Source organism: Mastomys coucha, unplaced genomic scaffold, assembly GCF_008632895.1.
Source record: "Mastomys coucha isolate ucsf_1 unplaced genomic scaffold, UCSF_Mcou_1 pScaffold1, whole genome shotgun sequence".
NCBI classification, from domain to species: domain Eukaryota; kingdom Metazoa; phylum Chordata; class Mammalia; order Rodentia; family Muridae; genus Mastomys; species Mastomys coucha.
The window spans coordinates 32229044-32255281 of NW_022196891.1; the positions used below are offsets into that span (position 1 = coordinate 32229044).

Consider the following 26238-nt stretch of genomic DNA (forward strand, 5'->3'; position numbering starts at 1 on the left):
CTCATAATCATTTGTCTATCTTCACGTTTTGGGACCTGGGAGGCCATGGTCTTGGTTTCAGTCCATCCGCTGACTCACCACCATCCATCCTAAGCATAAGGCTGATCCCTCCTCAGGGAAAATGAGGCCAAGGTCGAGGGAGCTTTTGCTCACTGGAGTCTTTGATATCTGCTCGAACCTCTTGTGTTGCAGGATGAGTGGAGAGCAGTTTCTGGCCCTCTCCTAGAAAGCACAGTGTTCATTCTGCACTCCTCTCACAGACTAAGTCACAGTGGATATGCTGTGTAAGGCCTAACAGCTTCCTTCGAGTGAATGCTCTGTGCCCCAATCCACAAGACATGAACTGTGGCTTAAAGACAGTTCATGGAAAAGACAACCACCAAGTAAAATCTAGCCAGAGGCAAACTTCGCAGGCCCCTCCCAGTCTATGAGTGTATCAGCCCTCTTTTGGGAAAGAGGCGGAGAGGAGTCTCTGGCTGGTTCCCCGGTGACACATGTTTCTAGGAGAGAAGATCTCTTCAGTGTGTGTCCACTTAACACTCATTCAAACATGCCACAAAGTGGAAGTAATTAGAGAATCCGTGTAAACCTCAAGGCGACCCTTTCTAGTCCTGCACACAGCCTCACACATGTGGGCCTGTGGCAGAGTCAGCCCTGGCTTCCTTGCCTGTTCAAATTGAGGTCTGAGGACGGCCTCGTGCAGAGAGAGCCAGGGCTAAGTGTGAGCAGATGGGACCAGTGCCAAGCTGTCCCTGGAAAACCAAGGGGACCCGGGGACAGTTAGGGAACACACATAAGCACCTGTGGCCCGGAGTCTTACACTCTTGCCCCCAGGGCAAAGCAGAAGGAACAGCTGGCTGTGGATACTCTTTGGTGCATATGAAGGCCCTCATCCCTAACACTCCAGCATGGTAGCAAGGCATCATGGGAAAATTTCTTCCTGCCGCATAAGGATCATAAAGTGCTTGTTTGGACTCTCTTTCAGGCAGAGTAGGGTTATGTTTTGTTTTGATTTGAAGTGTGGTATACATCAGAGAGAACTCTCTGGCATTCTCCTTCTCTATCCCTTCTAGGACCCTGTATCTCCCCCACGCTTACGAGCTAGAAGAGCAAACTGGCTTACATGGGAGGCACAATGGGCAGTCCAAGTTCCTTGGTCATCAAACACAGTAAATTCACCCAACAGGCAGGGGCCGTACGTATCTGAGCTCAAAGGCCTCCATCTCCCACCGGCTGGTATTAAAATCACATAGTCAACAACTAGGAAGTAGCTGCTTGGGATGTGCTCCAAGGCACCCTTCCGTCCAAGGAAAGTGTGGGTCCTGCTACAGCATGGTTTACGCATGCTCGGTGCATCCTTTGTCAGTGGGTACGTCGGCAGGACACTGGGTGAGACACTGGCTGGGGACACAAATACTCCAAAAATAGTTTGCAGATTGAACCCCTAAACTGTGAACTCCTTGAAAGCAGGCTAAAGTCTTACTCGTTTTCTACAGTGTCAGCAAGTGTCTGACAGAAAGAAAATGCTCACGGGGCACTTGCTGACACAAGAGAGTGACTCAGGACATGTCCTGCATGAGTTCTGAAATAAAAGAGCAAGACAAAGTGGAAACTCTGTTCTTTCTTTTCTTCCTCTCTCCCCCTTCTTCTTCAAGCTCAGGAAAGTGTGGGGTCCCCCACAAAGAAGCCAGCCATATCTTAACTCTCTCCCCATCTAACCCATCAAAGAGTTCAGTGGATCCTCTGTAAAGATGTGTCTGTTACCATGACAACCAGCAAGGACCACAACAGAGGCAGCACGGTGAACCTTGATCCTTTCCCTAGGTGTCCCTGGGGAAGCTGGTGCTTCCCATTGTTCTTGTGAATCTCATCCCTAGAGTTCTTCTTGCCTTCCTCGCAGGGATGACCTAACCTGGGATCTAGTGGACATTTTGAGATCTGACCAGAGAGGGTGGTCTTCAAGCTAACAAGTCAAAGGGCTTCCTAGTGTCAGCCTATAGCAGACACAGAAAAAGTCCTGGTCCCAGCTCACAGGGTCAGGATGAGTAAGGAGAGCCTGGCTAGGTGGATGGAGCTCATTAGCCTAACAATGTGGCACACACATAAGGAAGCCATTACGCTAACAAAACTGCAAATGTAAAAATAGAGCTGCACATAGTTTCCTGGTTACCACATTCTATTCTGATGCTCTGTCAGTGCCTGTGAAAGTTGGTTTACTTGTGTCCCTGGCATGCCCTGCTCTCGATGCATGTGTACTGACTGTGGGAGGAGGGGGTTGCCCTTTAAATGCCCAGGCTCTGCCTGCCCCAGAACCCTCCCCTGCAAGGCCTGCTGTACGAAGTGAGCATGGTAGCTCTGCAAGTTGCTCCAAGATCACTGCTGTTGAACTCTCTAAGAGATGGCTCCAAAGAGCCAGTTCACCTTCCCACCTGCCCAGCAGGGAAGAGAAGACACAGTGACATGTCACCCATGCCAAAGGATGCCAAGACCAGGCTGTAAGCTAAACCTTAGTTTGCCCACTAGAGCAGGGTACAGAAGCTATAAGACCAAACTTCTGGACAGCCTTGGGTCTCTAAAAGCAAGTTCATTATGCATGAATATTGTCAGTGGTACCACATCTGTCTGGCATGGATAGGCCCCTGGGTTCAAACCTTGGCACCACAAACAAAATCAAGTTTATCATTTTGCTAGAGCAAATTTCCCGGGGCCTAGGATGCTGACTGAGTGACACTGTGATTACAGGGACACAGGGAAGAGTATGTGTGTGGGAGTGACTTGTTATGACGGGTGTTCCTGGGAGTGAAGCAGGTGTTGGGCAGCCAGGCAGGTGGCTCTGGACTGCCACCTTGGCTCCCACCACCTTCATGTTGAACTTGGGCTCTCTATTACAACCCGCCTTTCTCTCTCCCAGCTTTGATTTGACAGCTTTACTCTGGGCTGAGTCAAGCAAGGGGGAAAGCGCCCTGGCAGTTCACAGGTGAGTGTCTCATGTCAAGAGACAAGCCTGAAGGCAGAGACGATGGCTCAGCAGGTGAAGGCACCTGTTACCAAGGCTCGTGACCTAAGTTCCATCCTGCAACCCATATGATGGAAGGAAAGAAGCAATTCTTACAGGTTGTCTTCTGACCGCCATGTATGTCATGACACCTGTGTATGTACACACACACACACACACACACACACACACACACACATTTAATTTTTGAAAAATTTAGGGCTGGCTTGGTGGCTAGCCTCATCTTCATAGCAAGCTCTAGTCCAGCCAGAGGTTACATAGTAAGACCCCTGACACACACACATACACACACACACACACACACACACACACACACACACACCCTTCACCCCCCAAAAAAAATGTTTTTAAAAGAGATAAATTCAAGCTGGGTGTGGTGGCAACCATCTATAATCCCAGTGCTGAGGCTGACAAACGACAGGTTTAAGGCCAGCATGGGCTCCTTAATTTGGTCCTATCACAAAACAACAGAAAAGAAGCCAGCCCTAGGCCCAGGCCACTTCTATCCCTCAGCGATAAGAAGAGTCCAGATAGCAGCTCTTACATAGGAAATCTTTCCCAGGGTACTTACCCATGCAGGAAAAGCTGTCCTCAGTCCTTCTGGGGGAGCTGGTATATCCATCAAGGGCCCAGCTTTCCTGAGGAACAGGACCAGGTTCCTGGTCTGTCTGTAATCTGTGGAATGAGAAGGAAAGGTTACTCATGGCCTCAAAGCCCCTCTGTGGAAGCCGGCAAACCCTTTTTAAGCTCATGTCCTCTCTTCTACAATGCCCTGAGCTCTCCGGGCCTCCTGGAGATGTGTGTACATGCAGACACCCCAGCAAGCAGCAGAGCTGGACCAGGAAGGAGTCTCCGAGGGCACAAGAATGTTCAACATCTGTTGCCCTTTGCATCCCAGCAGTATACACCATTCACCGAGCAGGAAGATGCCCCAGTGGCTCCAGGCTGGGAGTCTTCTGTCCTACTGTGATTCTTGCCCTTAAGATGGTCATGTTTGCTCAACAGAGAACATTTGCCAGCAGGGAAGAGTTGTCTGAAGTTGAAGCCAGACTCCTGGTACTCAGAGGGCATTTGGCCTCTGTGGAATCGCTCACCTCGAGCACACAAGGTCAGGAATGGGAGATGAAGCTCATCCTGAGCCACAGTGACTCCTGGGAAGACGGAGTCCAAACTAGGCCCATGGTACCAAGAGGAAGGGAGGGTGAGGTCTCTGGGCACTGGCTACCAAGTGCACAGACCTCAGAACACAGTCCCAACCACAAAGTGCTCCAGGAACAAAGGCTGTGGGAGCTCTCCTTACATGCAATTACCCTGGCTCAGAACAGTCCCGCCTACCATATCCCCGCCCCGATGTCACCAGCTAAATGGACCCTTTGGCAGCTTGGCAGGAGGGGGAAGGGAGGGCTGTGCAGACAAGAGGGGAAATTGACAGGCTGGGCCAGAGGACCCCGGGCGTCTCTAGTGCTGCTGCTATTTGTCTTTTTAGGTTTTCACTTTTTCCAATACCTCTCCGTCTGGGACTCTGAATCCAGCTCCGCCATGAGCTCACTGTATAACCCAAGCGGCCATCTTCCCCTCTCTGGGCCTGGCTTTCATCAGGAGGAAGAGATGACCTCTGAAGGGCCAGGCTAGAGTTACAGTCTGACTGTCTGGGGTTTGCAGGAGGGGCCTGTGGTTGTAGCCGCCTTGCCATCTGGGTAGTCTTGGGGTGTCGTGTGCCTGACAGTCCTCAGATGGGTACCCAGCACCAAATGACACGGAGTGGAGTGAACTGAGAAAGCAGGAGGTCTCATGCTGGCCTCTGGGAGGTATTTGATATGGTAGGGATACTCAGTCTACCCAGGCATACAGCAGTCAAGGGAGAAGTGAGAATGCTGTTTTCTTGAAAAAAAACTAGCACGGGCATGCAACACATTGTTGTGAAAATGACAGAACATTTTGTGGAGGCAAGGGAATGCTATATAACATATTAAAGGCTTCATTGGAGAGCATCATATATGAAGAGCTAGGCAGTATCTGTCTTGAGGCATATAGGTGTTGCCCGGCTTTGACTGTCACCAGTCTACTGACACCATTGTGTTACAAGGGCAGATGAGACCTGATCATCTGTAGGTACCAGGAACCCCAAACCTAGGAGTGTGAAGGAAGGTAGCCTTTGCCTCTGTTCTTAGTTAGCTCTGCACATGTGTCTATACCTGCCACTACTTCCATATATATATGCTGGGGCTTGTCACACTTCTCAGCCCCAAAAGACAGGACAACGAAGTCAGGGGGAGGAGGCTGAACCAGAGAAAAACTACATTGGTGACTTCAATGACCCTGCATCCTAACACTTTTAACCAACTCCTTGACTGTAGTCTGACCCAAGACGTGCCTGAGGACAGAAGGCATGCCCTGTCAGGGGAAGGAAGCCCTTGGAAAGTGGGGAGACATAGGATTATGATATAGATGCTGTGACCTTTCACAAGAACATACAGGGAGTTAAGGAGGAAGCTGTGATGGAATTGGATGTGAGACCAAAGTCTGGAAGATGGCCAGGCCAGAGTGGCCTTCTGCCTTCTGGGGCCCAAGGAGGAAGGGCATCAAGAGGAGGTGGGGGGTGGGAGGCAGGTGAGTAACTGGGATGGCCACATCCATGATTTTGAAAACATAAGGCTTGGGTAAAGTGAACCATGGGTAAAGGAATTGTTTCCTGGACCATGCTGGGGAGGAAGAGGACCCCCATTCATCTTTGCTTCTGCATTCACCTGAGGTTTTACAGAAGCCCAGGATGTCGGGTGGAGCTAGATTTCCACGAAAACAGGATGTCTATGGATTCTAGAGAACAGATGGCTCCTCCTTGGCTATAGAGCTTAGATGGGTGGCCCTGCCAAGCTCTTGGCAGAGCTTGTCCATGGCAGCAGCTCTCGGCCGAGCAGGGTGTGTGGAGATCCAGCCCATCTGCCTACAGCATGCCTGGGTATCCTCCATCCAAATCTTACTTGAGCTGTGACCCATCCTCCAACCACAACTGAGGGCCTAAGAAGTGCACGGGCTAAGGATGGTGGGTGAGGCCAGCTCTTCCCGGAGAGGTATAGCAATCCCGTTTCTGTTAAAAATGCTATGCAGTCTATGTTTGCGGAACGGTGGAAGCACGGTTCTGTTTAAGTTGCATTAAAATGTTCAGAAGGAAACAGTCTGGCCTCTTTGAAAAATGCCAGACTGTAAATATACCAGGGGACTTGTAGGGTGGATAATATAAAATCTTAGACTATTTAATACCTAGACACTTTTTCCCAAAGAATGAATTCAAAATGAAGGGAATCAGGTAGTAGAAGAGAGTGGTAGTCACTGGGGAAGCATTTAGCTGTCAGGGAAAAAGCCACTCAAATGAAGGTGGGGGTTCGGTAGTGGAGCCCTTGCCTAGAACGCTAGTGGCTGTGGGTTTGACACCCAACAAGAGAGAAACACAATAAAGGCCTTCTCTGTGTCCGTGCTTCTTGATTCAGCTTTAGCTTCAGCATCTCAAGTAGGGAAAGAAAAGGGACAGACATGACCCGCCCCTTAGAAAAAGCGACATTTGTGCATTGAGTCTGCAGGTACTGTTGGGCAGAGGGCTTGGCTTGCCTAGCCGAGAACTCCCTGGGCTGTGGAATCAGCTGGGATTCTGTAGTACTAGAACTCCCCGCCTTCCAGGCAGTTTGTAAGCCTTTCTTGCTGTTGGAAAATTCTTCCCATCCAGCCTCAAATCTATCTTGAGCCACTCTGACACTGAGTCAGCTCTTTGGAGCTGCCCCAAGCAAACCAATTCATCTTTACAACGTGACAGCCTTTCCCATATTTGAGAACAGCACACGTGCTATCCGGCACCTTCTCTTTCCAAGGCAAGCGAACTTCCTCACATCCTCTAATCGTTCTTAAAACACCTCTGTGGGACTCCTCGCTAAGCTGTCAGCCTTTTTCTGTATGTGTTTCGGTGCGTCGATGTCCTTGTAAAACGTGGTGTTCATAACCCAATGTAGTGCTGAAAGTGAGGCCTGACCACACTCGGAATAGAGTGGATATTAATTTCCTTGTCCCAGGTACCAACACCTATTACTGTGATATAAGGTTGCACAGTCTTGTCTAGAGATCTAAACACACCAGTGTTGACCTCTAGTGAAGAATGAGGCTCCTAAGGCCCCAGCCTTCAATTGCTAGGATGTCTCAAGAATCCCCAGAATCCAGGGGCTGATGCAAAAGCTTTTATGGACCAAAAATGCAAATGGACAGCTACTTCCTATATTAGCATGAGAGTTGGGGGGGGTACACAGGAAGTGAGTGTAGCATGGAAGGTGTGGAAGAGGGGGGAACACAAGAAGTGAGTGTTAGCATTCTATCTAAGCTCCACCTCACAGTTACCTGGCAATAGCCAGGTAGGCCTGGCCCACTATAAAAGGGGCTGCTTGTCCCCTCCTCTCTCTCTTGCCTCTTGGCCTCTTGCTCCCCCCATCACATCCCCCCCCATGTGATCATGCCGGCCTCTACTCTCTCTCTGCCTTTCTCTGCCTCTACTACCCTCTTAACTCCCCTCCCTATGCCCTGAATAAACTCTATTTAGGGGGAAGGGATGCCTTGGCATGGGTATGACGAGACATCCCCTTCCCCCATACCTCACCACATCCCCACAGATCATATCTTAATCTTTCTTTTTTTCTCTTTTTCTTCTCTTTTCTTTCTTTCTTTTTTGGTTTTTGAGACAGGGTTTTTCTATATAGACCTGGCTGTCCTGGAACTCACTCTGTAGACCAGGCTGGCCTCGAACTCAGAAATCCACCTGCCTCTGCCTCCCAAGTGCTAGGATTAAAGGCGTGCGCCACCACTGCCCAGCCTTAATGCTTCTTTATCTTTTTATATTTACAACAGTGAGTGTAGTCAGGAAGGGGTTTAATTTGCATCAGGGCATTTCTAACCTACATAATGATTAATAATTAAAGTCTAGTTTACTTAACGTGGTGGTCATGTTAGTATAGAGTTATTTTTTTTACTTAAAATGCCTAGTTGGCTAAATGTTATTTTATGCACTTAGCTTGCCATGTGTGCAAGCTGGGGAGGCTGGCACATTGACCACTCTGCTGCGCATGTGCCGCCACTGCCAACGACAACAGTACCTGCCTTGCGACTGAAGAAGCAGTACTGACCGCCAATCCGCTGCACATTTAAACGGGCATAAGGCAGCGCGACAAGCAGTGCAAACACGCAGGCGAGAGGAAGAGAGGTGGACAGACAGACAGACAGACAGACACAAGAGCGCTAGGGGAACAGCACATTTAGGTCTTTGCCCAAGCAACTGAAGACTCAGCGCTCAAGACAACACCGTTTGTCTAACACACGGTGGTGGCAAACAGCCGACACAAATTTGGCAGGGCTAAGGCACCTGCTGATGCACCTGCCTGCGTATCTGGCTGCTTAAACACCTTTAATACCCAAATATAGACTCAACATTTCCAAGAGAGTGTGAAATGGCCACTTTAGGATGCTCTCACGAGTCCCTGTTTCTCGTCGAGGCCCCAGAAAGGATTAAAAAACAGACTTTAGATTACAGTCCTATCTCAGTTTACCACACTCCCATGTTTCCCCCCATCCCCTTTCGTAACTTCTGGCCCTGTGTTCTCCACCTGCTGTTTGTCACCAAAGCCTCTGTTCCCTCTGAATTTGCCCCTTGATCACAGCTGCCCTTCTCTCTCCCTGCCTGCTCCCCCAGTTTACCTGTACTGAAAGGGGGCCACCGTGGCTGTGATTGGCTGGCTCTGCGGATGGGCGGAGGAAAAGCTAATGACTCCAGGAGTAGTGGAGGGCCGCATGCTCCGCACAGGGCTGCACACTGGAGAGGAAGTCCCCGAAGCTTCCCCTTCATCAGGCTCCAGACACCTAGGGGGTTTGTAGCTGATGTTTCTTTGATCTTTTCCCTGGCAGCCAGGAGGCATCCGACCTTCAGGGGGCCCAGGAATTTGTGTTTCTCCATGACAGCTTGTCTGGGGCGGGCTCCTTCCTCTGGTCTGGCGAACTGGAATTCCTTCCTGGGTCTTCTTCCGCTGGGTGCTTTGTGCCTCCCCAGCTCTTCTGGATCCTGCCTGACTGGAGAGGGCTGTTTTGGGGGTTACTCTGGGGCTGTTCCAGGGGGAGCTGGGAAGGCTTTCAACACTGCCAGCCAGTTCCCTGGCTGGCCCTGCCGCCCTGGGGGTTCCTCTTCCCCTGTAGGACTTGGGCGATGAGTTTCTAGAAGAGACTGCAGTCTTGCCCCGTTTTGGGGAGGCCCCTCGCTGGGGACTCAGGGCCAAGTCAGCCTGTTGGCGAGGCCGCAGCTGGGGAGACGCGCCCGGGGTGTGAATCCTGGTCTGTGAAGAGGCTCGAGGCACGGGGATAGAGGAGGCATAGTGTGGGCGGCTGGCCGAATTCACGTTGGCCATCCCATTCATGGTCAGCGGCAGAGGTAGGGCGGCACTAGGATCCTGCAGAGACAGGACAAAAGGAGAATGTCAGGTAAAGTCCCAAGTCCCTGTCGCTAGTGTATAAGAACGATGCTAACATTGATAAGAGCGCCATGGGCTTCCTGCCTGACGGTAGACAAACAGCCTGTGTGTGAAAAAGCTCTGAGAGCATGCTCTACATGTGGGCTTTGCTTAGCTTTCCTTGACTCTGCTCCTCTCTGGCAATAGAGAGACTCACCTCACAGCTGCTACCCTCTCTGACCTTTTCATGGTACCCGGAGATCTCAAGACACCTTCCGAGGGAAACGCAATATTCTTCTACTTCTACTAATCTTACTTATTATTATACATAAGTACACTGTAGCTGTCTTCAGACGCACCCGAAGAGGGTACCAGATCTCATTACGGGTGGTTGTGAGCCACCATGTGGTTGCTGGGATTTGAACTCAGGTCCTCCAGAAGAGCAGTCAGTGCTCTTAACCGTTGAGCCATTTCTCCAGCCTGACAAGTTCTCTTCTGAACCTCCAGTGTTATTGCCTGCAGGACCTCAGCCAAGGCTCACCTGGGTCCTACTTTGCCACCCACACTTTGCGTGACAGCAGTATTTGAGGCGAAAGCTTCAAGGAAGCCAGTCTCCTGCCCCTGCATTGTCTCTTGGCACCCCTAACTCAGAGGTAGCCCAAATATGTCCTTGAGAACTTATGTGCTAGGTGCCCACCAAAATATGATTTATTAACAGCTAGACAAAATTGGACATTGCTCTCTGACCTTTACCAATGTTCCAACATCTTAGCCAAACCCTGGCTTGGAATTTACCCATCCAGACTAATTGCCTCTGGCATTGTTAGGGAAATAATGAAGGGGGAATAGGGCGTTGAAACTTACAGAATGGGAGACTTATCCCAGGGCAAGGTCAGGTCAAGAATTAGCAAGAGACCCGTCTCTACTCTCCCAGAAGATTAGCATAGTGGGCGATTTACCTAGGATGGGCGGGACCTTGAGACAAGTGTGTGTGTGTGTGTGTGTGTGTGTGTGTGTGTGTGTGTGAGAGAGAGAGAGAGAGAGAGAGAGAGAGAGAGAGAGAGAGAGAAAGTGTAGCAGTCAGCATTGGGCATTCTAGATTCAGCATTCGAGATTGGAACCTCTACCCTTCTGGCTGGCGCACTCACAGCCCCCCAGGACTCTGGCTGGGCCTCATGGGCCCGAGCGTGCTTGGAGCCCGAGGGTGCTGCACCAGTCCAGAGGAGATGGCTGCTGTTTTAGACCCAGTGTGTTTCAGGTGGCCTCAGATGTACCTTGACTACTGAGCTGCCAGGTTTTTCATTTTTCTTTTGCAATGATTGTAAAACCCTCATGCCATTTTTAAGAAATACATTCAGATAACACACTTCTTTGTGTCGACTCTATTTGTCACGTGCCGAATCCCTTGCATACCTGGCCAGAACTCTCATGACCCCACAGAATAAGGGGTCCCTGCAGAAACCTGGTCCGTGGCACTACTTGCCCACTCTGCAATCAGAGGCGACCCACCAGGAAGGGCTGAGAGAGCCAGTTACCCTTGGCTTGCCTGGCACTGTTAGAAGGTGTGGCCTTAGAGACCCTCCTCCTAGCTGCCTGGAACGTAGTAGTATTTCCTTGACTGCTTCCAGAACGCGTGCCTGCCCCCACACTGCCATTTTTCCCGCCTTGATGATAATGGACAAACCCCTGAACCGGTAGGCCAGTCCCAATTAAATGTTGTCCTTTATAAGAGTTGTTTTGGGGCTAGAGAGATAGCTCAGTGGTTAAGAGCGCCGACTGCTCTACTGAAGGTCGTGAGTTCAAGTCCCAGCAACCACATGGTGGCTCACAGCCATCTGTAATGAGATCTGATGCCCTCTTCTGGGATATCTGAAGATAGCTACAGTGTACTTACATATAATAAATAAATAAATCTTTAAAAAAAGGGGGGGGGGGACTGGTGAGATGCCTCAGCAGGTAAGAGCACTGACTGCTCTTCTGAAGGTCCTGAGTTCAAATCCCAGCAACCACATAGTGGCTCACAACCACTCATAATGAGATCTGACGCCCTCTTCTGGTGTGACTAAAGACAGCTACAGTGTACTTACACATAACAATAAATAAATCTTAAAAAAAAAAAAAAGAGTTGCTTTGGTCATGGTGTCTCTTCCCAGCAATGGAAACTTTAAGTCACTCCTAAAGAAATCTAAGAGGAGCTCAGGCAAGTACTGCCTGCACCTGCTAGAACATGGAAAAGTATTCAACCTGCCCGGGCTTAGCCTGAAAAAATGAAGGCAGGATAATATTGACAAATGCTGAGGTATAGACCGGGAGTCCTTCCACAAGGAGAGAGCCTCCGGCTTTAGCCCATGGCCCCAGTGGGGTTGAGAGTGGATTTCTCCCTGTCATCCTCCTTTTACCCAGCCCTACCCACCCTTTAGTGGTCAGCTATGTGCATCAGTGATGGCGCTGAGCATTAGCTCCTGGGTTTTTGTGGACTGAAGCTGCTGACCCTGCCTAGAACACTGAGCTGTGCCAGGCTCTGAGATGTTGAGCTAACCAGCGGTCCACTCACAGCAAAAGCTTTAGGCTACTGTACCCAAGCTCAAGACCCGGCACTTCTATGTTCTAGCCCCCCACCCCCCATGGGAAGCTGCTGCCTGGCCAACTTCTGCTTCCATTCTTAATCCTAATCCAAATTCAATGTGGGGACCAAATCCAGGTAGGCCCCTCAGACCATTATCCCTTCTGGAAACTACATATTTAAGAGAATCTAGAAATTGTTTCTTGGTTCAGAGTGTCATGGTGTTGCCTCTTGATTCAAAGGTCACCCCAACCCCTCATTAGGAGCCCAGCTTACCTACCTTATCTGCCAGGGACCTTCAGCTCCTACCTCTGCAGGGCCCAGTCTGGACTCCCTTGCCTCAGATGTCTCTACTCCCTCTGGCTAGGGCTGGCCCGATTTCCAGCTCTCACAGCCTGAAGGCCAGGCTGCTTCTAGCTCCCTTGCTAATGGAGTTCACCCACACCCACACCTACCCTCCACCCCCTCTGCTTTCACTAGATCATCATTTTTTAAAAAGCATAATGGGAGAGGACTTTTAAAACAGCACCTTTGTAATTCGCTGGGGCCCCGCCCCTGCCTCTCCACTGCGGTTGGAACCTTGCTTGACCTTCCTCCTCAGAAGGAAGTCTTCTAAGAGACTGGAAGCAGGTGACAGTCATTGTCCCAGGTGGGACCTGGGAGAACCTCATCAGCCTTAGGGTAATGGAAAATCACTCTCTAGACAGCACGGTATTCTAGCCTACGTCAGAGGGGTCAAGAAGGGGCTTCCCTAGTTTGCCCTTGAGTACGCATCTCCAGGTACCGAGCATCTGTAAGGGGAACACAAAGGGATGCCCAGCACACACACCTACCCTTACCAAGCTATTCCCTGTGTGTCTGGGAACAGTCTCTTAGTGAAATATCATTTCTAATCCTTACAACCGCCTGAGAAGGTAAGTTTTACTATTCCTGTTTCAGCAGACAGGAAGATGATGCTGTGGGTAACTGAGTTAGGCCAAGATGTGCTGGAGATGGGGGAGGGCTCTGTGGATCCGCAGGCCACGTTCGCCACCAGCGGTGCCCAGCCTCAACCTCCACACCCCTCGTCCCCTGATGGACTCTCTCCTTGCTCTGGTGGCTGTTCTGAGTCTCTCTCGGATAGAGCTGGGGAGGCAAACTTAGTCCATAGGTTGGAAACCAGAGCAGACGAGAATCACTCCTGGGCAGTATGGGGGAGGGGGCTTTTCTTCCTCCAATATTCCTCATATCTTACTCGTTCCCTGGCCCCATCACTCTGCGTGCCATGGGTTGGTTGAGGTGAGAGTGGATAGGGGCATGAAGGGAGGAGTAGGGAGAGATGACGGATGGAATCCAGCCTAGCCACAGGTCTAATATGCCCAGTTGGTGGCTCGTGATACATGTGGGCTAGGGTAGAAGCTTATACGGTGGCTAATCTTGGCTGTCAACTTGACTACTTTTAGAATCAACTTAAACCCAAGCAGCTGGGTATCACTGTCAGGGATTTTGTTGAGTGGACAATTTAAGATAAGAAGAGCCACCTGAAGTACAGACACAGGAAAGAATGTAGAGGAAGGCCGCTTTTGCTTTTTTGCCCCCTTGCTTTTACTCTTGCTGACAAGTTCATCCATCCTGCTGCTGAGGCACTCCTTTGCTGGTATCGGAACCTTCTTTGGGATTCCAATGTACACTGAAGTCCAGTACCTCTCTAAGGATCCTCTAGGTAGGAATCTTGGTCTTGCTGTCAGAAGATAGCCATTGCGGGGTCATCTGGACCACAGCCTGTAAGCCACTCTAATAAATCCCATAAGTACATGTGGGGCTTTATTGAATGAATATGAACATATTAATGAATGACTGTAAAGGAATGAATATATGTATATACTCATTCTGTCAGTTCTGTTTCTTTAGAGAACTCTGACTAATACAGCTTAGGAGAAGGATTGTGGAAATGGGGAGGGGTGGAGAAAGACACACGGGGGGTGGGGGCGTTCTGAGCTGAGACATAGACCATGGTGCCTCCTGAGGTCATAAACAGTCCCAGATATTTCCTCTTGGAGCACATCCAAATGCCTGCTAGCTGGGGCACCTTCTGTATTTTTTTTTTTCCGAGACAGGGTTTCTCTGTGTAGCCCTGGTTGTCCTGGAACTCACTCTGTAGACCAGGATGGCCTCGAACTCAGAAATCCGCCTGCCTCTGCCTCCCAAGTGCTGGGATTAAAGGTGTGCGCCACCACCGCCCGGCTCCTTCTGTATTCTTAGTGAGCCAAATGATTTTGGGGATTCTGTAGTTGCTCTGAGCCTCACTCTGCTCCTGCTCTGCCCTCACTTCTCATTGTTTTGAGTCCTGAACAGGCAGAATAAGGCAATGCTGGGGAGATACTTGACTTTATTCAAGGTGGCTAACAGTACCATCATCCTTCACAGCACCTTCACAGTGTATCTTAGGAGGAAGGTCAAGGGCAGAAGAAAGCTATAGATGGAGCTGGCAGAGGAAGCAAGGGAGCCATTTCATGAGAGAGAGAGAGAGAGAGAGAGAGAGAGAGAGAGAGAGAGAGAGAGAGAGAAAGGCTACCAAATCACTAAGCACTCTCATCTGATACTCCCTTTGGTCTCAGTGAAGAAGAACAAGGTCCCAGGAATCCCTTAGTTCCCTCATTCTGAGGATCCCCATCCTCAACCAGTTACATTAGGGAGTTGGCATTCCCTGTTTCAAACAGCATCCCACTTTCAAAAGGGTTCTTGGCATGATCTCTCTGTTCAACATCCACACGCCCTAGCTGGGTACCTTCCATTTGCCGTGTGCTTTGCCAGGTGCTATGTCAATCAGGATGGCAGACACCCAGGTTCTGCTCTCAAGGACTGAGAGATGCACCAAGAACCCTGTACAGTGAGCACAGTAAGAGGCAAAACACAGCACCATGGAGACATCATGGCCAGAAGAGGATGTGGTATCTAGTGAGGCCTCAGTGAAGAGGCAGCATCAGGGCAGGAGGTTGACGGTCTAGGGAATGGTGGGTGGTACAGGGTTCCCCACACCCACGGGTCTCTCCATCAGCTCCACCATTCAGACCCTGCTCTTCAAAGAGATCGACTCCCACAGTGATGAAGAACAAAGTGTGGAAGCCACCAAAGTTTCTGGACCCAAAGCCTGGCTCTGCCGTTTGCTTTTGGTGTGACCCCTGGGAAGTTCTAGAGCTTGGGGTGTCTACTCTACGAAATGAAACCAAGACCAGCACCCACCCTACTAACACAGTTTCGATAAGTAAGTCAGTTAAAATGCAAAATACTTAGAACCATGCCTCCACTAATAGTGTTATTATGACCTCAAGAACAACAACTCGTCTGTCCATCTCTCTGTCTCCAATATTTTATCACTAGTATTTGTTTAGCTGTTTGAGGCAGAAATGCATATATCCTAGGCTGAAACTCACTGGGTAACCAAGGATGACCTTGAATGTATGATCCTCCTGCCTCCATTTCCCATTCCCTGGGATCACAGATATCAGCCTCGATCTCTAGTTTATTCAGTGCTAGAGATCAAACTCAGGGCTTCTTGCATGCTAGACTCTGCTAACCTACGCCCTTAAAGAACCTTCTTTTTCTAGTATCCTCATCCTGTGTCCCCAGGATGCAAGCTGAGCTGCCTGATTCTCCTGTCAGAACTCTTTAGCAGGACATGCAAGGCCCACACTGGGTAAGATTTCACCCAACTGTCTGCCAGAAAAGGGGGAGGAGATTGAACAGGTTGAAAAACATGCCATGTCACACGAACTGTAAAGGCTTCCCGTGCTCCGGAAGTCTCACTAGTTCCTGCTCTGTGGCTTTAGACAGGCCAAGTTCTCTAAACTTGGAGTCTTCACTTGCAAAATCTGGTCATGGGCTTTCAAGGAGACTTAATGAAGGGATAAAAATAAGACACCCGGCATGGGGACAGCCACATGGTGGTGGCAGAAATTATGTTAGAACATCTGCCCCTCCTCCAAGTTCAGATGCCTAATGGGACTGCCTGATGTTCTGCAGGTAAGTCAAAGGGCTGGTGGCTTCAGGCAAAGCGGTGCCAGGACCCCAGCACAGTATATGGCACTCCCACCAAAAAGTTCCAGCTTGATCCACTCCACCCTATCCCCTTTTTGTCTACACTCCAACTGTCTACTCTCACATACTCACCCTGGGGCAGCAAGCACATATTTAAAGTTTTATTTATTTTTAAATATTATGTGTGGGTGTGGGTGCGTGTAAGCGCAGGTGCCTGTGGAGGACAGAGGAGCCACAGGAGCTGGAGTTACAAGCAGTTGTGAGCCGCCTGGCACGAGTCCTTTCCAAGAGCCAGAAGTGCTTTTAACCCACAAGCCATCTCTCTAGCCCCTTATGTGTTATTTTTAAACTAAATTCTTTTTAAGTTGCCTTTTCAGGCTACATGTCTGACACCATTCTAAACATTACACCTGCAATGGCTTGCAATGGCCTACCACAGGACCTACTTCACAGGCACAGACTACAGAACAGGGCGGTTAAGGGTCTTACTCGGGATCACACAACTTACAGAGGCAGCTTACAGAGGGCAGAGCTGGGTGACACCTGGACAGTCCAGCTAGCTCCTGCGCCCATGCTTGCAGTTAGCCCCCTGCATCTGCTCACGCATCAGCTGGAACCTGCCTCCTATCCTGCCTCCACCCAAGCTCTTCAGACTCTTCACTCAGGCCCAGGCCGCATCAGGACAAATGCCAGCTAACTGGCTTAACGCTCTGCAAATCCCAGAGCCAAGAAGTATTTTGGGCCTATAAATATTTCACTCTAGCTTAGAAGATGATGAGAACCTAAACGCTAGCTCCCTCCATTCTGCAAAGCCTGGGACAGGTGTTGGGGAGGAAGGCGGTCCCCTGTGAGGCTGGGGAACTCTCCAGATTGCTAGTTCTAGACCATCTTTCCTCCGCCCTACTTGCCCTTGAGCAGCAGCCCCGCAGTCTCTGCAGGGTGGGTTTGGCCGTGGTGCTGATAGGACAGCTCCTCCCGCAACGGCCAGTTAAAGGAGCCACAGCTCTTTGGAGGAAACAATTAAGATGCCCATTTCACAAGGTCGGAACACCTTAATCACACACTATGAAGAGGATGGATATATTACTTTGAAGTAAAAAAAGAGAGGGTGGAGGAGAAGAAAGGAAAAGACGGAAAGAGTAAAGAGAAGAGGCCTGGAGTATGTTACATAGTACACAGCGGTAGCTAAATGCAGATCCCAAGCTGCCCCATTTGCCACATCTCCACACGCTGCTATGCACGTATGGGCACTTTGTGCCTGCGGTATAGAGGCAGCCCAGAACACTAGGTATACGGACAGAAGGAGTTGTGAGAGGAAAAGTACAAGAGTCTTGCTTTTACACTGTGCTGCCTGTTAGTGAGGCAGGTCCTCAGCACAGCGCTGATCTCTCTGCGGTCAGCATCCATCCGTGTCAGCCACTCCAAAGCAGTATAGACACTGCCCAGAAGGTCTCGTTTCTGACCTAAACTTCATTTTCATTTGAGAATCATTAGGTCAATTGATTTATGTAGGACTGGAGTGGAGCAGATATCCCAAACTAGACAACTATGGCAGGGGGCTGGTGAGAAGACTCGGCAGTTAAGAGTATACTGCTTGGGCAGGAGAGAGGGGTTAAGAGCATGTACGTGTTTTTGAAGAGAGCCTGAGTTTGATTCCCAGCTTCTACTTCAGGCAGCTCACGACAACATGTAACCCTAATTTCAGGCGATCTGACACCCCTCCAACCTCCTCAGACACCTACACATAATAATCATTAAAAGGAGGACAAGACAAACTGCTCTTTCAGAGGGTCCAAGTTCTGCCTCCAACCATGCAGTGCACAGCTGTCTGTAACCCTAGCTCTAAGGGATCCGTTGCCACTCCCTATACTCAGTGGGCATGCGCATTCAAGTGCACTCACCCACATATAGATATACACATAAGTTTAAAACAATATTGTTTTTTTTCTTAAAGATCCCTGAAGGCTGGAGAGATGGCTGAGTGGCTGAAAGCACTGGCTCTTCTTCCAAAGGACTTGGGTTCTATTCCCAGCACACCATATTCCCAGCACTCGCATGGTGGTTCACAAATGTCTATAGCTCCAGTTCTGTGGGATCTGAAGCCTTCTTCTGGCCTCAGAGGGTATTGGGTATACATGTAATATACAGCCCTACATTTAGGCAAAATGCTCGTACCCAGAAAATAAAAACACATTAATAAACTAAACATGGTATGTGTTAAAAGAGAGCACATTGTTATGGAGTCCTTCCTCTCTATAGGAAGATAGTCTAGGGACAACATCTGGGACAGGAGGGTCCTGAAGGTGAGGCCCTCTCTATAGGAAGATAGTCTAGGGACAACATCTGGGACGGGAGGGTGGGTAGGATGACACAGAGGGAGGGAGGCTTCGGTCATATGAACTTCTCTGCACGCCATCTTACTCCATCTGCCACGGGTCTCTTTGATGTTGTAGTCTTGACAGTCCTTCCTTCCTATAGCCTAGCTTCCACCCAGGCTTTTCTTCTAGCTGGGACCCCAGTCTGGTTCCCGAGGGGCACCGAGAACAGACAGCTGTGTCCGGGGGCTGAACCATCACGAAGAACAACAGCTGTGTCCTTTGGTGCCACAGCAAAGAGGGGCTGCTTTACACTTGGACAAACACCATGCATACACACATACTTCCACGGCCTGAACGATTTGTTTCACATGCTGAAACCCATCTCCAAGGTATAGCCTTCAAAGGCCAGGATCTTGAGAAGTGACTAAGTCAGGGCAGAGTTCCTATAAACAGGATTAGTACCCTCTTCCACATGGCTTAAAAGACGTCATCGTCCTTCTGCGACTTGAAGACACAGAAGAGCCAGGACAAGAGGCAGCCTTTATCAGACAATGAATCTGCTAATATCTTGATCTCAAGATCTTGACTTCCAGAACCATGATCAACATATTTCTGATGTTTATATGTTCCATAGACATACAGGCTTATACCAAACAGAGATATGCACCCACTCCCCTGAGATATACAACACTCACACCCAGACCAGACAGACAGGGGCACACACTTGCATATAGGCACAGATAAACCACATACACAACACACACACACACACACACACACACACACACACTCACTCATGAATACACACAGTCATACACTCGTACATATACATGCTCACACACACATACACATGTACACAAATACAAAAACACACGTTTACCCTCATATGTTCTTAAATGCATACATTATTTTTTTAATTTTTTTTGATTTGTTTACACGTGAGCCAGTTTAAATTTGCCTTTTTCTTTTTTCTTTTCCTTTTCTTTCTTTTCTTCCTCTTCTTCTTCTTCTTCTTCTTCTTCTTCTTCTTCTTCTTCTTCTTCTTCTTCTTCTTCTTCTTCTTCTTTTTCTTCTTCTCCTCCTCCTCCTTCTCCTCCTCCTCCTCCTTCTTCTTCTTCTTGAGACAGGGTTTCTCTGTGTCTCCCTAGCTGTCCTGGAACTCACTCTGTAGAACAGACTGGCTTCAAACTCAGATATTCACCTGTATCTACCTCCTAAGTGCTGGGATTAAAGACATGTGCCACCACCACCTTGTTAACCTTGCTTTTTTTGAAACAAGATCTTTCATTAGGATCTGGCACTTGCTAATTCAGCTAGGCTGACAGTCCAGGAAGTCTCAAGGATCCTCCTCCTAGCCTTGCCTCTCCAGCCATGGACTTATAGGCACATGCCACCATGTCCCCAGCTTTTAAGTAAATAAATGCACTGGGAACTGAACTTGGACTATTATGTTTGCATGATAAGCACTTTACTAACCACACTGCCACCCCTTGCTGTCCTTCCCTATGATCTGTTTCCAATCCAGTCCAGTGGCCTGTAGCATCAGGCTCTCCTTGGAGAATGGAGTTATGGACCTGATGCAACACATGTGTGATACCTGGGACAAGATGTACAGTCAAAGACAGGCATCCTCTGCCTGCAAGGAAGGAGCTTGTCCTGAATCACCGTGTGAGGTGGCAGCAGAGCCTGAGGTGACCACTCAGCCTCCCGTCAATGTTAAGCCTCAATCTTTCTCAGATCTGGAATTGTAAAGAGACTCTCAGGGTGGAGGACGGGGCCTCAGAAGACATTTGCTAGTTTTGGTCTGGTCTAGCCTCTAGCTTCGGACAGCCTCTGAGAACAGACGGAAGGACAACCTAAGAGGTATCTGGGACATCCCCCACCAATTCTGCTGCCAGGTCCTTGGCAGAGAAGGGGATCACCCTCGGCAGCATAGAGAGAAGACAAAGGCAGGTGGCTAATGTACCCATTGAGTGGGCAGAGGATTGGCAGAAGACGGAGGAAATGGCTACGACTTGGCAAAAGAGCAGTGTAGGCTCAGTACCCTGAGCCCGCCTGGCTGGCTCCTGGCTCACAATGGGGATTAAGGTTGTTCAGAAGCAATGGAATCTACTATTTCCCTCCCATATCCCCTCTGAGCCCCAGGCGTCTGCCAGTTCTTAAGAATTCCCTGATCCTTCAGACTGGCACGGCCTCCTTTCTGACCTAAGGATGGCATGGGCTTACAGAGAAAGATGGGGCTCCTGAGGTAATCTCAGGTACTCAAACTTGGCTCTGAGTAAATCATCAGGCGGGAGCCCCACACCGGAGCCCCACACCGCCTCCAACCTGGCTCTGCTGCTCCCAACAGAGGTTTCTGAATGCTGAAAAGCCAGGATTCCGCATGCCCATCAGCTACTTTCCAAACAGTGTTCCCTGGCTGTTCCCTGACCATGAGGGAACCTACACCCTGGCGGCAGGACACCCAGAGATTTCAAACACCATACAGAGGGGACAGTCACGACCTTCCTCCTCAATCTCAGAACCAGTCATCTCTTTTTCCTGGGCTACAAGTTCTTCCAAGTATCTACCCTCTACCACCCCCCCCCCACCCCCCGAGCTAACAACAACAACGACAACAAATCAAACACATTTTCTAGTTCTTCATTCTGGGGCTTGCTTATCTCAGTGCCTGGCCTCAGAAGCAGAAGTGAGGTCAGAACTTGAGGGAGGGGCCTCAGAACTTCCTGGCTACAGACTCCTACTGTCAGCACAACTGCCTATCTTGCTGAATTGCTCCATCCACTGGCTCCACTCTAAGCAGTATCTTGGTTCCTTTTCAATTAGCCAAGAGGAATGATTTAGTGCTAATGAAAATCAGCAGTTTAAAACTGTCCCACAAATCACAGGGGGCTGGAGGCCTGTTGTAAATGCCTCCTGGGAAGGTTGGGCTGTGTCTAAGAAGCATGAAGCCCGCCCACAGCTTCCAACAACTAACTATACAGTGGAGCAGAAAAGCCACTCTCCTTCCCCTGATCCCCGTCCTCCCCACCTCCTCTCCTCCCTGCTCCTCTCTGCTCCTCCCTGCTCCTCCAAACTCTTTCCTGGAATCCAGAATGATCCTGCTTCACAACCTCAACTCCAAACACCCTAGCACTGTGTTCGGCTCCTGTAATGAGGATTATAAACTTTGGAGTTCGAGGCTACTGGACACAATGTCTAGGTCCTGAGGACCAGGACTTAAGAAACCAGTTGGAGGTTTTTTTTCTTTTTTTGGTTTTTCGAGACAGGATTTCTCTGTGTAGTCCTGGCTGTCCTGGATCTCACTCTGTAGACCAGGTTGGCCTCGAACTCAGAAATCCACCTGCCTCTGCCTCCCAAGTGCTAGGATTAAAGGCATGCGCTACCACTGCCCAGTGAGGTTTTGTTTCTTAAGTGACAGTTTAAGTACATGGTGGAATGACCAAGGCGCAGCTACTGGGTTGGGGAGGAGCAGCTGTTCATAGAGCCTTTCAGGTGGGGACCTCCATCAGACAGAGTGAGCCCTAGGCATCAAGCCAGGTGGCAGTCTCCATCTTTCTCACGGTCACTTTATGATTTTTCTCTCCCATCCCAAGGTTTCCAGCATTTCTCCATAGATGAGTTTTCCAGCAGGGCTGATGGACTGTCTCATTCAGCAAAGTCTGGGCTTGGGGCTAGGCCACGGGAAGGGAGGTTCCTTGACAGCGGGGCAGAGGAGAGTTCTCCAGGATTCCGGAATACCTTCCAAGCCTCCAAGCCACTTTTCTGTGGGGGTGGGGTGGGGGTGGGGGCTGGATTTTTTGCCAGCCGGATGCTGCTGGGTGGCAGCACCCTGGAAGTGTAGGTCTAAGATCTCAGAACAGTGTTGCGTGGCTCTCCACTTGGGAGGGCTAACAGAGGGTTTGAGCGGGGGGCTACCTGAGGAGCAGAGCAGAATGTCTTCAGGGTTGGAATTTGCAAGCTTGGCTCTGAAACCACAGGTCAGGCAAATCAGTACCTCTCACCTACCCTCACCCCCACCAAGTTACAGTACTAACTCCTCATGGATATTTTTAGGATGTGTGGAGAATCTGTCTGTAAGGTATGTGTGGCTTCTGGAAAGTTGCTTAGCCCGTTTTAAGCTTTAGCTGCTTCTAGAAAACAAGGGTGACAAATGTCACTGAACCGTTAAGATGAAACAAACAGGGCTGGAGAGATGGCTCAGCGGTTAAGAGCACTGACTATTCTTCCAAAGGTCCTGAGTTCAAATCCCACAACCACATGGTGGCTCACAACCACCCATAATGAGATCTGGCCCCCTCTTCGGGTACGTCTGAAGACAGCTACAGTGTACTTATGAATAATAATAAATAAATCTTTGGGCCTGAGCGAACAAGGACTGAGAGTGGAGCCAACCAGAGTGAGCAGAGGTCCTAAAAATTCAATTCCCAACAACCACATGAAGGCTTAAAACCATCTGTACAACTACAGTGTACTCATATACATAAAATAAATAAATCTTAATATATAAAAAAATCTAAAAATACACATATACTATAAAACTATGACTGTACTATGGTCTAAATATATATCTCTTTACTATATAATAAGCACCTTTACTTTTTACTTTTTAGTCTCCAAAAGTCATTCAAAATACACTTATTGGATCATGAATCGTATGTGGATATATTGCCTGAACCCTAGATAATTTGTCTACCATTGTTGCCCATGGATGGTATTTCCAGTTTTCTTCTGTTGTGGTGTTTTATTTTTCTTTGTTTTATTTTGTTTTGTTTGTTTTAGGGGAGGATTGTTTGTTTGTGTGTTTTGTTTTGTTGTTTTTATTTTTCAGAAAAAGGATCTCTCTCTCTGTACAGCCCTGGCTGTCCTGGAACTTGCTCTGTAGACCAAGCTGGCCTCTGACTTAAAGGTCTGCCTGCCTCTGCCTCCCAAGTGCTGGGATTAAATGTGTGTGCCACCACAGCCTGGAGGTTTTCCACCATCGTGCAAAAGACTGTGATAAACCCAAATACATTCTGGTTGTGATTTGGATCATTTCCTTAGGCTTCGTTCTTAGAAAGGAGAACCGTCGTGTCCAAGAGGAGAGGCCTGAAAGACCTCTCAGCCACAAATTGCAGACTGCTGTTCCGAAAGCTCAGCCAGCTCCTTTTGCATCAGTTGTCTGGAGCATCTGACTCATTCTTATCAGCAAGCATCGTGCATCCTTGCTGCTGTGCTCTGCGGTGGGACTGTCACCCACGGGGAGCCTGGCCACACAGACAAGAGCATGAACAGGTAGGGGAACACAGCTGGAGAAGGTATGGGGGTCCTCTACCTCTACCCTCATAGTGAGCAGAGCCTGTCTGTTCTCCCTCCCACTAAATTAAGAACCTGGACTGATTGAGAGTATGGAGGCATATGCCTTTTAATTCTAGCCTTTGAGAGGCAGAAGCAGATAGATCTCTGTGAGTTCAGGGCCAGCCTGATCTATAAGGTGAGTGTCAAGACAGTACCACTCAGTGAGACCCTGTCTCAAAGTCAATCAATCAACCAATCAATTGATCAATCAATCAAACGGAGCTGAAGTGTTCTGAATTTGGGGCCGAGAACTTTCTGTCCATACAGAGCATTAAATAATGGGGCTGTGTCCTCCTCGTTGTCCTCTTGGCGTTTAAAGAGACAGAGCTGTTCCTCTTCCTGGGATGCTCAGTGCCAGGGATGTGGTAACCTGTGGCCTTGGGAAAGCCTTGGAATCCATATGGCGCAGAACCACTGAGGAAAAAACCAGTGAGGCCAGGTTACCTGTAATCAGGAGCCCCTGTGAGTGCTGGGTACTAAGATGGGCAGTTGTCCACATGACCTGTCTAGAATAGTAAGCTAGTTCTGTCCATGGGACAGGAGGTCTTGTGAGGCTCCTTGCCTTCCAGAGAGTCCCGGCTGGTCACTGTCCACATGGGAAGGGGCCAGGGCGGGTGGACACAAGCTTATGATATCCCCCCTCCTTTACCTATGACCCTCACTGCTGTAAGCCAGGCAAGACCTTGTTCAGGTACAGCCCTGCCTGTGGCCTGTGGAGAAACTCTTCGTTGCCCGTCTCACCAACCTAACTGAGAAGTCCTGCCTTGTCTGGGTTTCAGAACCATCTCACATAGAGCAGCTCACATGGCCCTGTTCCATCTGTCCAGGCAAAATGTGTTCATGGCTCTCTGTCCTGCACTTCACTTGAACATCCCTAGGCTGAAATCTGTCTTCCCCAGCTCACTACCAGCCACCTCAGAAGGTTTAGGTTTAAACAAACTATGACATCCTCTGGGAACCACAAGAGTGAGCATCTTACTGCTGGCAGAATGGTATGAATGTCCTGTCCTGAAGCACAGGGTCCTCTTGCTACTACCTGAATCCTCCCTCCCTTCCTTTTTTGGCAGTGTTTGTTGCCATGGAGATTCTAACACAACCGGGTAGGTAGAGAGCCCGTTGCTTGGCAACGAGATGCTAAAGGTACAGGATTGGCTGCCAAGGTCTGAAGGAGCAGAAAAGATGATGCTGGAAGGTGGGAAATAGAGAAACACCCTGGGGGGACACAGAGGCATAGGGGAGAAGCAGAGAGCAGGACCAGATGAAGAGAACGTAAACACAGAAGCAAGAAGACAGAGCATGTGACCTCCCTAGGGCTGGGTCACCATTTGTGTATTTGCTAAAATGCCCTTGGAGAAACAACCACAAAACGAACAAACATTAGTGTATTTTTATAGCTGTGTTTATGTTGTTGTAGGACGACAGAAGAAAAAAACCACAAAAATATTAAAATGTAAGGGCTGGGATACCCAATGCAATGACATCATGTGCCAATAGAAAGAGCAAGGGCCATTTAAGCCACCAATCTTGGGGTGGAATCTACATTCTACTTCTTCCCTGGTGTATGACCCAATCAAGAGGGTTAGCCAGTTTGATCTTTACGTTTCTCTTCTGTAAAACAAGAATAGCAGCTGTGGTGGCACACACCTGTAACCTCAGCACTCCTGTGGCTGAAGCAGGGATAGTCATAAGTTCAAAGCCAGCTTGGGCTATCTAATGTAACTGTGTCAATAAATAAACAAAACCAAAAGGGGAATAGCAACGTGTACTATAGGACTGAGAGGATGCGACAGACCCTGGCACATGGGAGGTCAAGTCATTGCTGGTCTTGTGCAATTACAACCAACCTGTGTCGTTATCTCTTTATCACTATATATGGATGAAATGGACAGAGTCCTCTTCAGATGCCCAAAGGCCTGACTTCCATTCAAATTATTTAATCTACCGTCCAAGCAAGCTATGAACAGAAGCCAGTGGCTCATCTGTTTAGGGATAATCTAGACAGTGCTGTTTAGACAATCTCTCACAGCAGTGGGGGGAGGAGCAGGTTGGTGTTGAGCCTGTCCCAGTCTCTGCCGGGTACCCTGGACAGACTATTGGAGGTCCATGATCTGTAAGCATACCCCTAGTTGCCTCTCCTCCTGGCCAGCCTTCAGAGTAAACTTACGGCCACAGATGGGGACTTTCAAGCTTCCTGAATTCTATGTGACCATGGAGAGAACAACGGGAGGCAGAGCCCAGGCACGAGGTTAGCGAAGACAGAGCCTCCATTGTAGTTTTCAAGCAAACTAATTTTGTCAAACCAGTGACTTCTGCCACCAGGGGAGAACAAGGCTGTGAAAATGGCAGCTATGTGACTTCTGGATACACCATGCCATGTTGGAACCACAAGAGGTCCATCCTGAGCGGAGGGCCATAAGCCTTAGGAGAAGCTCTTTAGAAGGGTGGAATTGCTGGGCGGTGGTGGCACACGTCTTTAATCCCAGCACTTGGGAGGCAGAGGCAGGCGGATTTCTGAGT

At 49.2% G+C, this 26238-nt stretch overlaps 1 protein-coding gene and 1 long non-coding RNA gene across 6 annotated transcripts in view; one reads left to right on the plus strand and one right to left on the minus strand.

The window, feature by feature from the left end:
* Nav1 (neuron navigator 1) overlaps positions 1-26238 on the minus strand; it is a 266750-nt gene that overhangs the window by 174098 nt on the left and 66414 nt on the right. For all 4 annotated transcript variants that reach the window (XM_031383782.1, XM_031383771.1, XM_031383749.1 and 1 more), the window contains exons 2-3: positions 8744-9486; positions 3588-3691 (exon numbers count right to left, since the gene is read on the minus strand). In XM_031383782.1, the coding sequence (XP_031239642.1) occupies positions 3588-3691; positions 8744-9453 (814 nt within the window). In that variant the 5' untranslated portion in view covers positions 9454-9486. The remainder of the gene's footprint in view (positions 1-3587; positions 3692-8743; positions 9487-26238) is intronic.
* LOC116099755 overlaps positions 24849-26238 on the plus strand; it is a 9965-nt gene continuing 8575 nt past the window's right edge. For both annotated transcript variants that reach the window (XR_004122369.1, XR_004122368.1), the window contains exon 1: positions 24849-24913. This is a non-coding gene — a long non-coding RNA (uncharacterized LOC116099755). The remainder of the gene's footprint in view (positions 24914-26238) is intronic.